This window comes from Rhinoderma darwinii, chromosome 5 (genome assembly GCF_050947455.1).
Source record: "Rhinoderma darwinii isolate aRhiDar2 chromosome 5, aRhiDar2.hap1, whole genome shotgun sequence".
Taxonomy (NCBI): Eukaryota; Metazoa; Chordata; class Amphibia; order Anura; family Rhinodermatidae; genus Rhinoderma; species Rhinoderma darwinii.
This window is the reverse complement of record NC_134691.1, coordinates 307,253,474-307,269,917: the sequence shown is the minus strand read 5'-3', so window position 1 is coordinate 307,269,917 and position 16,444 is coordinate 307,253,474. Positions and strand designations below refer to the sequence as shown.

General features: G+C 46.1%; 1 protein-coding gene across 1 annotated transcript in view; it reads right to left on the bottom strand.

The window, feature by feature from the left end:
- DYNC2I1 (dynein 2 intermediate chain 1) overlaps positions 1 to 16,444 on the bottom strand; it is a 67,631-nt gene that overhangs the window by 25,261 nt on the left and 25,926 nt on the right. The window contains exons 9-14 of the mRNA XM_075827411.1: positions 15,353 to 15,455; positions 13,919 to 14,048; positions 12,019 to 12,130; positions 11,271 to 11,359; positions 10,950 to 11,079; positions 553 to 725 (exon numbers count right to left, since the gene is read on the bottom strand). Coding sequence (XP_075683526.1) covers positions 553 to 725; positions 10,950 to 11,079; positions 11,271 to 11,359; positions 12,019 to 12,130; positions 13,919 to 14,048; positions 15,353 to 15,455 — 737 coding nt within the window. The remainder of the gene's footprint in view (positions 1 to 552; positions 726 to 10,949; positions 11,080 to 11,270; positions 11,360 to 12,018; positions 12,131 to 13,918; positions 14,049 to 15,352; positions 15,456 to 16,444) is intronic.

Genomic DNA, 16,444 nt, shown 5'->3' with positions numbered 1-16,444 from the left:
AAATCTGTTAAAAAAATACACAAAGCAGTTTTTACAATAAATAAAGATTAAAACTTAAGGTCCAATAAATAAAATAATATACACATATTTGGTATCGTCGCGACCGTAACAACCTGCACAGCGAATTTATAGCATTATTTATGATGACCGGTGTATGCTGAAAAAAAAAAGTAAAACTGCACCTACACAAAGTAGAACTCGTCCCGCAAAAAGTCTCATACAGCTATATCAAGCAAAAAATAAAAAGTTATAAACGCGGAATACAAAGAGGAAAGTATATAAAAAAATTGTCCTGAAGGCCAAAAATGACCGTGTCCCTAACGGGTTAACCCCATTATATGAGGGAAATGATGGGGTTACTTATTATAATGAGGCACACAGAGGTTCAAAATTAATAACACCATGTGCCTCACATCAGAAAATGAAGGGACTTAATATCTTTGTGGGTTTTTTTTTATTGTTGATAAAGTATCGTTTTGGTGTCGAGAATCGCAACAGACTACAGAAAGTATCGGTATCAAAGTCCAAATTCTGGTATCGTGACAACCCTACCTCAGACTCACAAAAGAGGATTTTCTGAGGAGTGGAAGGCTGCCATATATTCCATACACAGATGATGTACTTTTCCCAGAGACTGGTAGACTCAGCGCTGTCGTCCAATCCATGCACGGTAAGCAAGAGGTGTCTTTGTGCTTCAGAAAACTGCAGCTGGTAAACACTACGTCCTAGAAAGCCATAAAGGTGAACAAAATAGGTTCAAATATTTCGTTTTAAAGAGTTCCTGTACAAACTGACAGCTTAACTATATTAGTGCCATTGTGCATTCTACAGAGACCAAGAACTTGAAATACTTTAAGATTTGGAAACATGGCACATATAGTTATTGCAATAAATATAAGCTTGGAAAACTTGGTGACATCACATCAAAAGTGGTTGCTTTACTGGGGCAGCAATACCCCAGGTTGACACGACACATGACGTTGCATTGTGACCCCAATTTAAAAACATATATCAAACTTTGTTTCTCAAACTATATTCCAAAGAACAGTGTTAGTTTCAGCTGGAGTACACTGTCAACTAAGTTAAAGTAAAAAGAACAAAAAAAATGTAAACACCTGCAGCATGGCCTCTACCTCCAGTATAGCCTTAGTATGTTCCTTGTGCTTAAAGTGGACCTGTCCCTAGGTCATACAAGTTGAACAAGTTTACTGACCTGAATAGCGCTGTCTGACTGATTCCAGCGTTGTTTTTCTTTTTTTCTTGGACCCCCCTCCATGTTCCAGCGATATGGTCCACTGTTGTGGTGGCTCCCTCTATGTTAATGTGCTGTAGTTAGCCAACAGGGCGTGAACTACCCTCAAGCTGCCTCGAACTGATTGGTCAGCATCACATTCAGGGAAGAAAGCATATAGGGAGCCAGCAACACAGTGGGCCATATCTTATGAACCAGGTACACAAAAAAAAAGAAAAACAGCGCTATTCAGGTCAGTTAACCAGATCAACTTATATGACCGAATGACAGGTCCTCTTTAAATGGGTTGTCCAGTTTAGAAAACAAAATCCTCATATATCCTATTAAGGAATTAGGAGTTAATAGCATCTCTCACTCTATAGGACCATTCGTGTCCTGCATTACACAGAAAACCCATTGTTATGCTTCATTTTTCCTGTGGTGGCGCTGCAGGGAAGTAGAACACTTACTTCCAGGTTTCCCTACAGATTACAGCTGATCGCTGTGGGACCCAGCAGGGTGGGTCTTTGTGATCTCAACATTGTCAACACCCTTCTAGCAAATAGAGATTGTTCAAAGCAGAAAACACAGCTGAATTGAGAATCACCGGAAGCAGAATGTCACTCCACAGATAAACAAAAACCTTTAAAGGGAAGGTGTCATGATTTTATTTTTATTTTTTATTATATTGCTTTTAATATAATGTAAACAAAAATTTTATTTGTGATGTACCTTTCTACTTTTTAATGTATTCATACTTTTACTTCTCTATTGGGGCTGCCATTTTTTTTTTCATCTCTTTATGTGTCGATTAACACGGGACCCCCGACGCCCCCCCCTGTCGCTAGATGTATTGTCAGTGTGGACGGTGTGCGGAGCTAAGCTTGTCAGATGTAGTAGAGCGGAGTGTGTGTGTGTCTGTGTAGTACAGGTGAGTGTGTGTGTCTGTGTAGTACAGCTAAGTGTGTGTGTGTGTGTGTGTCTGTGTAGTACAGCCGAGTGTGTGTGTCTGTGTAGCAGAGCCGAGTGTGTGTGTCTGTGTAGTACAGGTGAGTGTGTGTGTCTGTGTAGTACAGCTAAGTGTGTGTGTGTGTGTCTGTGTAGTACAGCCGAGTGTGTGTGTCTGTGTAGCAGAGCCGAGTGTGTGTGTCTGTGTAGCAGAGCCGAGTGTGTGTGTCTGTGTAGCAGAGCCGAGTGTGTGTGTCTGTGTAGTACAGCTAAGTGTGTGTGTGTGTGTCTGTGTAGTACAGCCGAGTGTGTGTCTGTGTAGCAGAGCCGAGTGTGCGTGTCTGTGTAGCAGAGCCGAGTGTGCGTGTCTGTGTAGCAGAGCCGAGTGTGCGTGTCTGTGTAGTACAGCTAAGTGTGTGTGTGTGTGTGTGTGTGTGTGTGTGTGTGTCTGTGTAGTACAGCTAAGTGTGTGTGTGTGTGTCTGTGTAGTACAGCCGAGTGTGTGTGTCTGTGTAGCAGAGCCGAGTGTGTGTGTCTGTGTAGCAGAGCCGAGTGTGTGTGTCTGTGTAGCAGAGCCGAGTGTGTGTGTCTGTGTAGTACAGCTAAGTGTGTGTGTGTGTGTCTGTGTAGTACAGCCGAGTGTGTGTCTGTGTAGCAGAGCCGAGTGTGCGTGTCTGTGTAGCAGAGCCGAGTGTGCGTGTCTGTGTAGCAGAGCCGAGTGTGCGTGTCTGTGTAGTACAGCTAAGTGTGTGTGTGTGTGTGTGTCTGTGTAGTACAGCCGAGTGTGTGTGTCTGTGTAGTACAGCTAAGTGTGCGTGTCTGTGTAGTACAGCTAAGTGTGCGTGTCTGTGTAGTACAGCTAAGTGTGCGTGTCTGTGTAGTACAGCTAAGTGTGCGTGTCTGTGTAGTACAGCTAAGTGTGCGTGTCTGTGTAGTACAGCTAAGTGTGCGTGTCTGTGTAGCACAGCTAAGTGTGCGTGTCTGTGTAGCACAGCTGAGTGTGCGTGTCTGTGTAGCAGAGCCGAGTGTGCGTGTCTGTGTAGCAGAGCCGAGTGTGCGTGTCTGTGTAGCAGAGCCGAGTGTGCGTGTCTGTGTAGCAGAGCCGAGTGTGCGTGTCTGTGTAGCAGAGCCGAGTGTGCGTGTCTGTGTAGCAGAGCCGAGTGTGCGTGTCTGTGTAGCAGAGCCGAGTGTGCGTGTCTGTGTAGCAGAGCCGAGTGTGCGTGTCTGTGTAGCAGAGCCGAGTGTGCGTGTCTGTGTAGCAGAGCCGAGTGTGCGTGTCTGTGTAGCAGAGCCGAGTGTGCGTGTCTGTGTAGCAGAGCCGAGTGTGCGTGTCTGTGTAGCAGAGCCGAGTGTGCGTGTCTGTGTAGCAGAGCCGAGTGTGCGTGTCTGTGTAGCAGAGCCGAGTGTGCGTGTCTGTGTAGCAGAGCCGAGTGTGCGTGTCTGTGTAGCAGAGCCGAGTGTGTGTGTCTGTGTAGTACAGCTAAGTGTGTGTGTGTGTGTCTGTGTAGTACAGCCGAGTGTGTGTGTCTGTGTAGCAGAGCCGAGTGTGTGTGTCTGTGTAGCAGAGCCGAGTGTGTGTGTCTGTGTAGCAGAGCCGAGTGTGTGTGTCTGTGTAGCAGAGCCGAGTGTGTGTGTCTGTGTAGTACAGCTAAGTGTGTGTGTGTGTGTCTGTGTAGTACAGCCGAGTGTGTGTCTGTGTAGCAGAGCCGAGTGTGCGTGTCTGTGTAGCAGAGCCGAGTGTGCGTGTCTGTGTAGCAGAGCCGAGTGTGCGTGTCTGTGTAGTACAGCTAAGTGTGTGTGTGTGTGTGTGTGTGTCTGTGTAGTACAGCTAAGTGTGTGTGTGTGTGTCTGTGTAGTACAGCCGAGTGTGTGTGTCTGTGTAGCAGAGCCGAGTGTGTGTGTCTGTGTAGCAGAGCCGAGTGTGTGTGTCTGTGTAGCAGAGCCGAGTGTGTGTGTCTGTGTAGTACAGCTAAGTGTGTGTGTGTGTGTCTGTGTAGCACAGCCGAGTGTGTGTCTGTGTAGCAGAGCCGAGTGTGCGTGTCTGTGTAGCAGAGCCGAGTGTGCGTGTCTGTGTAGCAGAGCCGAGTGTGCGTGTCTGTGTAGCAGAGCCGAGTGTGCGTGTCTGTGTAGCAGAGCCGAGTGTGCGTGTCTGTGTAGCAGAGCCGAGTGTGCGTGTCTGTGTAGTACAGCTAAGTGTGTGTGTGTGTGTGTGTCTGTGTAGTACAGCCGAGTGTGTGTCTGTGTAGCAGAGCCGAGTGTGCGTGTCTGTGTAGCAGAGCCGAGTGTGCGTGTCTGTGTAGCAGAGCCGAGTGTGCGTGTCTGTGTAGTACAGCTAAGTGTGTGTGTGTGTGTGTGTGTGTGTGTGTGTCTGTGTAGTACAGCTAAGTGTGTGTGTGTGTGTCTGTGTAGTACAGCCGAGTGTGTGTGTCTGTGTAGCAGAGCCGAGTGTGTGTGTCTGTGTAGCAGAGCCGAGTGTGTGTGTCTGTGTAGCAGAGCCGAGTGTGTGTGTCTGTGTAGTACAGCTAAGTGTGTGTGTGTGTGTCTGTGTAGTACAGCCGAGTGTGTGTCTGTGTAGCAGAGCCGAGTGTGCGTGTCTGTGTAGCAGAGCCGAGTGTGCGTGTCTGTGTAGCAGAGCCGAGTGTGCGTGTCTGTGTAGCAGAGCCGAGTGTGCGTGTCTGTGTAGCAGAGCCGAGTGTGCGTGTCTGTGTAGCAGAGCCGAGTGTGCGTGTCTGTGTAGCAGAGCCGAGTGTGCGTGTCTGTGTAGTACAGCTAAGTGTGTGTGTGTGTGTGTGTCTGTGTAGTACAGCCGAGTGTGCGTGTCTGTGTAGTACAGCCGAGTGTGCGTGTCTGTGTAGTACAGCCAAGTGTGCGTGTCTGTGTAGTACAGCTAAGTGTGCGTGTCTGTGTAGCACAGCCGAGTGTGCGTGTCTGTGTAGCAGAGCCGAGTGTGCGTGTCTGTGTAGCAGAGCCGAGTGTGCGTGTCTGTGTAGCAGAGCCGAGTGTGCGTGTCTGTGTAGCAGAGCCGAGTGTGCGTGTCTGTGTAGCAGAGCCGAGTGTGCGTGTCTGTGTAGCAGAGCCGAGTGTGCGTGTCTGTGTAGCAGAGCCGAGTGTGCGTGTCTGTGTAGCAGAGCCGAGTGTGCGTGTCTGTGTAGCAGAGCCGAGTGTGCGTGTCTGTGTAGCAGAGCCGAGTGTGCGTGTCTGTGTAGCAGAGCCGAGTGTGCGTGTCTGTGTAGCAGAGCCGAGTGTGCGTGTCTGTGTAGCAGAGCCGAGTGTGCGTGTCTGTGTAGCAGAGCCGAGTGTGCGTGTCTGTGTAGCAGAGCCGAGTGTGCGTGTCTGTGTAGCAGAGCCGAGTGTGCGTGTCTGTGTAGCAGAGCCGAGTGTGCGTGTCTGTGTAGCAGAGCCGAGTGTGCGTGTCTGTGTAGCAGAGCCGAGTGTGCGTGTCTGTGTAGCAGAGCCGAGTGTGCGTGTCTGTGTAGCAGAGCCGAGTGTGCGTGTCTGTGTAGCAGAGCCGAGTGTGCGTGTCTGTGTAGCAGAGCCGAGTGTGCGTGTCTGTGTAGCAGAGCCGAGTGTGCGTGTCTGTGTAGCAGAGCCGAGTGTGCGTGTCTGTGTAGCAGAGCCGAGTGTGCGTGTCTGTGTAGCAGAGCCGAGTGTGCGTGTCTGTGTAGCAGAGCCGAGTGTGCGTGTCTGTGTAGCAGAGCCGAGTGTGCGTGTCTGTGTAGCAGAGCCGAGTGTGCGTGTCTGTGTAGCAGAGCCGAGTGTGCGTGTCTGTGTAGCAGAGCCGAGTGTGCGTGTCTGTGTAGCAGAGCCGAGTGTGCGTGTCTGTGTAGCAGAGCCGAGTGTGCGTGTCTGTGTAGCAGAGCCGAGTGTGCGTGTCTGTGTAGCAGAGCCGAGTGTGCGTGTCTGTGTAGCAGAGCGCGTGTCTGTGTAGCAGAGCGCGTGTCTGTGTAGCAGAGCGCGTGTCTGTGTAGCAGAGCGCGTGTCTGTGTAGCAGAGCGCGTGTCTGTGTAGCAGAGCGCGTGTCTGTGTAGCAGAGCGCGTGTCTGTGTAGCAGAGCGCGTGTCTGTGTAGCAGAGCGCGTCTGTGTAGCAGAGCGCGTCTGTGTAGCAGAGCGCGTGTCTGTGTAGCAGAGCGCGTGTCTGTGTAGCAGAGCGCGTGTCTGTGTAGCAGAGCGCGTGTCTGTGTAGCAGAGCGCGTGTCTGTGTAGCAGAGCGCGTGTCTGTGTAGCAGAGCGCGTGTCTGTGTAGCAGAGCGCGTGTCTGTGTAGCAGAGCGCGTGTCTGTGTAGCAGAGCGCGTGTCTGTGTAGCAGAGCGCGTGTCTGTGTAGCAGAGCGCGTGTCTGTGTAGCAGAGCGCGTGTCTGTGTAGCAGAGCGCGTGTCTGTGTAGCAGAGCGCGTGTCTGTGTAGCAGAGCGCGTGTCTGTGTAGCAGAGCGCGTGTCTGTGTAGCAGAGCGCGTGTCTGTGTAGCAGAGCGCGTGTCTGTGTAGCAGAGCGCGTGTCTGTGTAGCAGAGCGCGTGTCTGTGTAGCAGAGCGCGTGTCTGTGTAGCAGAGCGCGTGTCTGTGTAGCAGAGCGCGTGTCTGTGTAGCAGAGCGCGTGTCTGTGTAGCAGAGCGCGTGTCTGTGTAGCAGAGCGCGTGTCTGTGTAGCAGAGCGCGTGTCTGTGTAGCAGAGCGCGTGTCTGTGTAGCAGAGCGCGTGTCTGTGTAGCAGAGCGCGTGTCTGTGTAGCAGAGCGCGTGTCTGTGTAGCAGAGCGCGTGTCTGTGTAGCAGAGCGCGTGTCTGTGTAGCAGAGCGCGTGTCTGTGTAGCAGAGCGCGTGTCTGTGTAGCAGAGCGCGTGTCTGTGTAGCAGAGCGCGTGTCTGTGTAGCAGAGCGCGTGTCTGTGTAGCAGAGCGCGTGTCTGTGTAGCAGAGCGCGTGTCTGTGTAGCAGAGCGCGTGTCTGTGTAGCAGAGCGCGTGTCTGTGTAGCAGAGCGCGTGTCTGTGTAGCAGAGCGCGTGTCTGTGTAGCAGAGCGCGTGTCTGTGTAGCAGAGCGCGTGTCTGTGTAGCAGAGCGCGTGTCTGTGTAGCAGAGCGCGTGTCTGTGTAGCAGAGCGCGTGTCTGTGTAGCAGAGCGCGTGTCTGTGTAGCAGAGCGCGTGTCTGTGTAGCAGAGCGCGTGTCTGTGTAGCAGAGCGCGTGTCTGTGTAGCAGAGCGCGTGTCTGTGTAGCAGAGCGCGTGTCTGTGTAGCAGAGCGCGTGTCTGTGTAGCAGAGCGCGTGTCTGTGTAGCAGAGCGCGTGTCTGTGTAGCAGAGCGCGTGTCTGTGTAGCAGAGCGCGTGTCTGTGTAGCAGAGCGCGTGTCTGTGTAGCAGAGCGCGTGTCTGTGTAGCAGAGCGCGTGTCTGTGTAGCAGAGCGCGTGTCTGTGTAGCAGAGCGCGTGTCTGTGTAGCAGAGCGCGTGTCTGTGTAGCAGAGCGCGTGTCTGTGTAGCAGAGCGCGTGTCTGTGTAGCAGAGCGCGTGTCTGTGTAGCAGAGCGCGTGTCTGTGTAGCAGAGCGCGTGTCTGTGTAGCAGAGCGCGTGTCTGTGTAGCAGAGCGCGTGTCTGTGTAGCAGAGCGCGTGTCTGTGTAGCAGAGCGCGTGTCTGTGTAGCAGAGCGCGTGTCTGTGTAGCAGAGCGCGTGTCTGTGTAGCAGAGCGCGTGTCTGTGTAGCAGAGCGCGTGTCTGTGTAGCAGAGCGCGTGTCTGTGTAGCAGAGCGCGTGTCTGTGTAGCAGAGCGCGTGTCTGTGTAGCAGAGCGCGTGTCTGTGTAGCAGAGCGCGTGTCTGTGTAGCAGAGCGCGTGTCTGTGTAGCAGAGCGCGTGTCTGTGTAGCAGAGCGCGTGTCTGTGTAGCAGAGCGCGTGTCTGTGTAGCAGAGCGCGTGTCTGTGTAGCAGAGCGCGTGTCTGTGTAGCAGAGCGCGTGTCTGTGTAGCAGAGCGCGTGTCTGTGTAGCAGAGCGCGTGTCTGTGTAGCAGAGCGCGTGTCTGTGTAGCAGAGCGCGTGTCTGTGTAGCAGAGCGCGTGTCTGTGTAGCAGAGCGCGTGTCTGTGTAGCAGAGCGCGTGTCTGTGTAGCAGAGCGCGTGTCTGTGTAGCAGAGCGCGTGTCTGTGTAGCAGAGCAGAGTGCGTGTCTGTGTAGCAGAGCAGAGTGCGTGTCTGTGTAGCAGAGCAGAGTGCGTGTCTGTGTAGCAGAGCAGAGTGCGTGTCTGTGTAGCAGAGCAGAGTGCGTGTCTGTGTAGCAGAGCAGAGTGCGTGTCTGTGTAGCAGAGCAGAGTGCGTGTCTGTGTAGCAGAGCAGAGTGCGTGTCTGTGTAGCAGAGCAGAGTGCGTGTCTGTGTAGCAGAGCAGAGTGCGTGTCTGTGTAGCAGAGCAGAGTGCGTGTCTGTGTAGCAGAGCAGAGTGTGTGCGCTCGCGCAGCAGAGCTGTGTGTGTGTGTGTGTGTGTGTGTGTGTGTGTGTGTGTGTGTGTGTGTGTGTGTGTGTGTGTGTGTGTGTAGTGTGCACAGCAGAGCTGTGCCCTATTTTCGTGCAGCGGCATATGCACGGGCGCTGCTGATCCTTCATATCCGCTTATCAGCTGATTTGAAGAATCAGAGGCGAGCACCCCCCCATACACACACACACACACACACACAAACTCCCCCTAAACATGCAACTACGCCACACACAACCCCACCCACTGTTCTTTTTTACGCAACACGTTTTTTAAACCGCTTGCGTAAAAAAAACTAGCGGCTCACTTTCCCATTGACTCAACATTTCTTTATTTACACAACGTGTTTTTTAAAAACGCGTGTGTAAAAAAGCGCGTTGTATGTACTAGCAGCGCACTTTACCAATTATGTAAATAAAAAGCATAATCAGGCGTTTTTTTATGTGGATTTTGGCACGTAAAATGCGCAAAAAAAAAAATGTGTCAAATACACGCCGTGTGAACCTGTCAACTGAAAAGTCATTCACTTCCCTTTCATTATTCTAAGGGTATGTTCACACGCAATGTTTTCAACCGTTTTTCGGGCCGTAAATGTCCCGAAAAGCGGCTGAAAAATTGGAAGCAGAACACCTACAAACATCTGCCCATTGGTTTCAAAGGGAAATACGGTGTTCTGTTCCGACGGGGCATTTACGCGGCCGTTTTCCAAAAACGGCATGTAAAAAGACGCCCGCCAAAAAAAGTGCATATCACTTCTTGGGACGTTTTTGGAGCCGTTTTTCATTGACTCTATAGAAAAACAGCTCCAAAAACGTCGCCAAAAACGCGAGTTTGATTAAAAAATGGCTGAAAATCAGGAGCTGTTTTCCATTTGTTTAGTAAGAGTGTGAACATACCCTTAGCCTTTTAGTGTGTCCTATAGCTTCTGCCAGCTGCAGAATCACACCAAAAATGACAGCCAGACACTGCTTAGCCATTTGAAAACATCTTTTCCTGGCTTGTAGGAGGGGGGGGTGAGATTTCCTCCCACATTTATCTGCAGCTGTGAGTCAGGTTGCTTTGCCTTATTCACCTTGCTGTAATTCTGGGAAGTGCTCCCTCTGGTGGCCAACATAGGAAAATATGTCAAATTATTATTTAATTTTTAATACTTTTCTACCATATGGAAGAAAAAAAAAAATACAGCAAAAAACGTAAAAAATATAATAGAAATAAGTAACTTACTTAAAGAGAATGTGTCGCTAGAAAAATATATATATTTTTTTTTAGTTAAACTATTAGTATATAAAATGATTACACATTGTTCTAATTTTTTCACAAGTCAGGAAATATTATAAATGAGATTCTAATTTATAACATTTCCATGTGCTGGTCACTAGAGGGAGCAATTCCCAAAACTGCAGCATTGGCATGTGGTAAAGCAACCTCATTGCTTTATGCTGCAAAATTGGAGAAGACACACTCGCTCTAGTGTGCTCAAACAATGCCACCTCCTTTATCCTGGCTAGTGCCAGGAGAAAGGAGGGGATTGAATGTTCAAACCTCCTACACTACCATTTTTTGAAAGAATGCAGTGTAGGAATATTAGATACAGTGGTAATCACACAGTATAACACGAACATAAACAAACATAACTTACCTGCTCCTGCCGCCGCCGCTGCCTCCGCTCCCTCTGATCCTAGTCCTTGCTTCTGAACATATGGACGGAAGCCGCAACCGGAAGTAGTCATCTTACTGTCCGGCCGCGGCTTCCGGACCAACTGAAAATGGCACCGGACGTCGCTCTGCCAAAGACCTTCCTGTTGGACTGTGTGGGAGCGGCGCTCCCACACAGACGGCGTACGCCATAGTGAATGGAACGGCTCCCGTTCGCATTCTCTATGGGGATGTATGTGCCGTATTCCATCTCTGTATGTGTTGTTAATCGACACATACAGAGATGGAAAAAAAAATGGCAGCCCCCATAGTGAAGTAAAAGAAAGAAAAAAGAAAAAAGTAAAACACAAATAAATAAAATTGATTTTAATAACATACTAAATGCAAAAACCTATAAAAAAAATTTTTATGCGTGACACCTTCCCTTTAAAAAAAAAAAAAAGGTTTAATTCGTGACACATTCCCTTTAAAACCATCAATAAAAGTCTTCCTCATAAGCCTTTACAAACACCAGACGGCCCCCATTCTACATTGTGCTGGTCACTGAATAAGAATTATTACATAAAGATATATACGATATGTGTCAATGCTTCTCAGTGCAGATTTAGCTTCTCAAACATGTGCCTCCTGTTTTAATATGCAAGCAGAAATAATAAAAGGAACTGCCAATTACCTTGGAGAAAAGGGAGGGTGGTATTTAAATGGAAGCAGCTCTCACTGATGGACAGGCAAGGGTCTTCAGACTGAACCTGGTAATTAGATTGCTTTTCAGAACGATTCTCTTCTAGCAGAACCGTGATAACCTATAAATAGAGACACAAATGACAAAGTAAAAAAGAAGGTATCAGAAACATTTCACTACAATTATTATATGTTTGCAAACTTTCAGAAATAAAACAAAAAGGAAAAAGAAACTGGATTTTTTTTTACTGTAAAACATTTAGCAAAATGCGCACTTGAAGGCTTAGAACATTTAAGGAAGTCCAAGACCAACCTGACAGGCAGAACGAAGGAACGTGGTCAGTCGCTGTGAATCCACCTTGGTTACAACACCCTTATCTTGTACAGCATCATGTCTGTGGCCTGCAAGTGTAAAGAAAAGTGTAAAACTGAAGGGCCTCTCTGTTCTAAACAGCGTGCAAAGAACTACTTTCTATAAATCTCATTGACTGATTTAACATTTTACACTTATCTCTTGCATATAGAATATTTTACAAGGAAGTAGAACAAAATAAATTCAAGTAGCGTTTGCACCCTACCACTCACACATCATGTGAATTAGACAATCCATAATAGTGGGTCCAACTACTGGGAGCCCCACCATTCTCAAAGAGTCCTTGTTTCCAAATTAGAGGTTGCTGCCCAAATTTATTATAGAGTAACTGTTGTTTTAAAAAAAAACTTCTGACGTCATAGCAACATGTCAAGTTTTGATTGGAGGAGGTCCAGAAACGGAGATCCCCACCGGTCGCCACAATAAAGGGCCAGCAGCAATCAGCAGAGCGCTGTGTACCTTTGGCTCTGATCACCTTTCTCCAGATCTCCTCAGAGAGGTATGTTTAGCTGTGTACGGGCTATAGACTTTCACCAGGGAGAGCAGATCAAACCAAAGAAGGCGCTAATAGTCAATCAAAAAAACCTAGCCCTATCCTGCCATCAGATTAATACAGGCGCAGTTTACTTCAGTATGTACAATATGTTATAAATTAAATTCTTTAACAAAAACTTTTATATTAAGCTACCTCCACACACAACAGCGCCCTCTCCTGGATGCTGAGTCCACTTTTCTTCAATATCAATTTCTTCCGTTTGAATTTCTCGGTCAACAGCATCTTCATTGCACTGCACATAAGCCTGAAATAACAAAAAAAGCACATCTAATTAAAGGGGTTTTACAGCCACTAAAAATTGATGGCCTATCCTCAGGATAGGCCATCAATAGCTGATGAGTCGGGGTCTGACGATCAGCTGTTTTGAAGGGGCTGCAGCGGTCGCAACTTTACATTGGTCCTCAAATATTCTTTCTTGGACAATAGGTAAGTAAATGCTACCATCATAGTCATTACCATTAACGACCGAGGACATATTTAATGTGCAAACCATATATGTTCCAACTGACGGGGTACATATTATTAATCAGCACAAAAATATTTGTTAAAGCGTACCTAACCTTTCAAATGACTTTTCAGAATAAGCTCTCATATGTTTTTACATGAGGAATAACACTATTTCTGACAAATTATGAGACTTGTATTCTACATTTTTTAGCAGTTTTCGTACCGGCTCTCTCTAATTCTCCGTTTTCCCAGGGCTAGTGAGTGGAGCCTAACGGCTATTATGTCTTCTATACACAGCATACATATCCCTATCCCATCTGAATCTATCACATATATAGAAACAGCAGCAACATGAAGGAAATCATACAACAGTATCGATCAGTGTAGCTGAAAATCCAGCACTGGGGTTAGATAAAACACTAGAAGCTGCAGCAGCATTTGTGTGTCTCCCTGCCTCTCGCTCACTCTGCTTCTGCTCCCTCCTCCACCCCTCCCCTCCCCTTCTCATAGACTTTTATGGGTAGCATGTAACCTGATTCCTCAGTGAGCTGATAATATGTCTTGTCTCTCAGGACAAATTTCAGCAGTGAATTGAGAGTGAATGGTCAGTGCAGGAGGCAGAGGGAGAAGTGCCTAATAAGTAGAGAAAGATAAATTTTTCTCAAAAAAGTTACATTACAAAGTTTCTTATATATGCTTGTATTATTGATTTATGCAAAGTTTGTTAAAAGGTCAGTGACCATTTAGGTTGCCTACCCATATCTACAGTCCTTTTGTTAAGACAGCTGCATAAATTATTGGTATGACCACACAGCATCATTTATAGTGGTTGCGAGCATGTATCTGTCTATAGCGATCATAATTCTCTCCCTTTGAAAGCTCCATATATTAATTGTTCTTTATAATTGTTCTTTATTTAACACTGGAAACTCCCAGTGTTAAAGGATACAATAATTCACAGAGGTCTGTACTTGGTCACTCTGGCCGGGATGCCAGCGATATTAATTCAACAGCAGATATTCTGCTGTACACCACGGAAGCATGCCGCTGATATCAATGCGAGCATGCTTCCGTGGTGTACAGCAGAATATCTGCTGTTGAATTAATATCGCTGGCATCCCGGCCAGAGTGACCAAGTACAGACCCCTGATGATAAGTACAAGAAACACGTAGGGTCGTGTTAGTGAGGAATTGTAGCATTGGGGACAGTGTGAATTGTTGTATCCTTTAACACTGGGAGTTCCAGGTGCGGTTATCGCGGGCACTAGTGTGTTTCAAGGTTTATACTACTGTTATGCCCATGGTTATATGCTGATTCCGGTTTGATATCGGTTATAAACATACTGAGTCATAGAGGGTTCGCAATGGTATCAGGACTCAGTAGTTTACTGTTTAATACGTTTTTATACACACGGTGGGGCTTTTGTCACAGTGGTGATTGTACCCCTGTTTTTAGAGAGTTATCTAAATAAACTTACATTTTACTCATATATCACTTCAGTGAATCCATAAAAAAAAATTCCTATATTGTGGGAGCACAATTTTGTTGTATCAGTTATACAGTGAATCATAATCTACAATATACCTGCTTCGTATTGGTCTTTCCGAAATTCCGGATGTACATTTCATACTCTTTTACAGGAGGCAGGTCCATTAAAGAAAAAGTGGAGGAAAAATCTAAGTCGATGAGCCGGAGGATTTCCAAACTGCGCTTTCTTAAATTAAATAGTGAAATATAAATATACTTAATATACAGCCAGACATATTAAAAACAGAAGTAACACAAAACTGAGGAATTGTCTAGCAGACGTGTACAATGACTTCCTATTCAATGCTTAAAAGCTGCTCATCAATCGTTAACTCATTAGGTTTTGTTCACACTGGCGTCATGACTGCCATTTTTAAAGGATAGATATGACACATCCCTTATAAGTCAATGGGATCTAACATATCATAATAGGTTTTGTCAGGTTTCTGTTTGTTTTACTGGATGGTATAGTGTAGTACGCTGCTTATTCCGGGTGTTAAAGCAACCTGACAGACATTTTTACGAAAGTGACAGCAGCCATATTGGTTGTTACTTTTGAATTGGTTACTCAGCAACTTGTAGTAAATCACCACTTCTGGATTCTGAGAAACTGATTGAAAGGTGAAAACCAATATGGTTGCATTTCCTGTTACTTTTGCAAAAATGTCTACTACAACCAGCAAATTGTTAGTATTTCTGTAAGTAAAATAATCATATATTTACTTAATAATCAATTTAAAATTTTGGGTGAATGCAATGAGACATTAACGTGGACCTGTCACTAGGTCATATAAGTTAAACTGGTTATCTGACCTGAATAGCGCTGTCTCCCTAATTCCAGCGCGGTTTTTTTTTTTTCTCACTGAACCCCCTCGTTCCAGAGATATGGCCACTGTTGTGTTGGCTCTCTATATGCCAATTTGCTGTAGTTAACCAACAGGGTGTGAACTACCTTCAAGCTGTGTCGCACTGATTGGTCAGCATTAGAGCCAGGGAAGCTGGCACCACCCCGTTGGCTAACTACAGCAAATTAGCAGATAGGGAGCTAACACAACAGTGGACCATATCTCCGGAATGGGGGGTTCAAACAGCACTGGAATAAGGGAGACAGCACTATTTAGGTCAGTTAACCAGTTTAACTTATATGACCAATTCACAAGTCCCCTTTAAGCAAGGACATCTATAAGATACCAATAAAGTTAAACTACCGGGTGCAAAGAGCTCCCACTATACAGTTCTCAGAACCATATTTTGGGGGACTGTATACTGTGTGCCTGTTTTCCAAGCTGTTAACTGTGAGCGGATGTCTGTCATTATGTAATATTTAGTAACAACTGGACTGTACTCAGAAATGTTGATTGGCTTAGAGAGCAGGACGGGATCTCCACACAATACTCCTCCCAAATGTCCTTTTCGGCAGGATGCCTGGCATAGTATACACCCCCTTTACATTTGTGTGTCTAAATACAGTAAAAAGTTATTTATACATACTTCTGTTTGTTTGAAATTTGGCCACTAACTTGACGTTGTTTTGCAGATCCAAAATCTATGAATACACCACGATGAGCGCTCATCCTTGGAGTTGAATTTCGCCCTAAGAAATACAGATATGAAGATAACGTTTTAACGATGATAGTAATAGTAAAACATTATATTTAAACAATAGTACAACTCTGGTAAAGCACAGAGATATCAAAATTAAGTCATAAAAATCTTAATTTAATAAAATGATTAAATATGTCATACAAGGTGGGATAGAATGATCTGTTTAATACAATGAATAGAATTTAAAGAATTCACAAAAAGTAAACGATGAATCCATATAAAATGGTGCCTCGTGACTTTGACAGAAATATTTCATATTAGTTCCTAGTACCCACTTTGCTTTAACCGGTATACATTTTTGTTATGTTGGCATTACATTTTACATAGAAAGGTGCAGCTGTTACTATTCACTATTCCCAAAAGGCTGCACAATATTGCACCAATATAAAAATGGTGCCCCAAAACATATGAGAAAGATATGTTCCACATCTAGAATGGTTATAGATTTTATTTTTGCAGCCGAATAATCTATTATTATCTCCAATGTGCCACCTGAATGTGGGGATGCTGGTATCTGATCAATTTATATAAGCACAGAGCATCATTCAGCATTGGTTATAATAAAAGACAAAAAGTGGAGATAAAATTAAAACGGTATTATATTATAAATGATTATATATATTATAAATGATATGGAAATGAATTAGGATCAGGTCTTATCTATTGTCATTTCTGTCCACTGCATGGCAGAGTATGTATGAACTGAGCAATAGGTACCATGTGCAAAGTTTATTGTAAAGTGACATGCTGAATCCCTATCGCAAGGCAGTTCATGCACTGAACCTATGGCAATGCTGTGGCTGTTAATCACGAAGGCGTACCCCCTACTAGAGCTTTTTTTCAAGTGAACATTGGCCTATACATTCAAAGCAGTGTGATGTGCAACAAAGTTGTGGGCATGGTCCCCAAAGAGACGTACGGTAGTTTAGGCCACATTTATTGATAGTAGGCATAGAACTGATTTTCTGACTCCAAAGA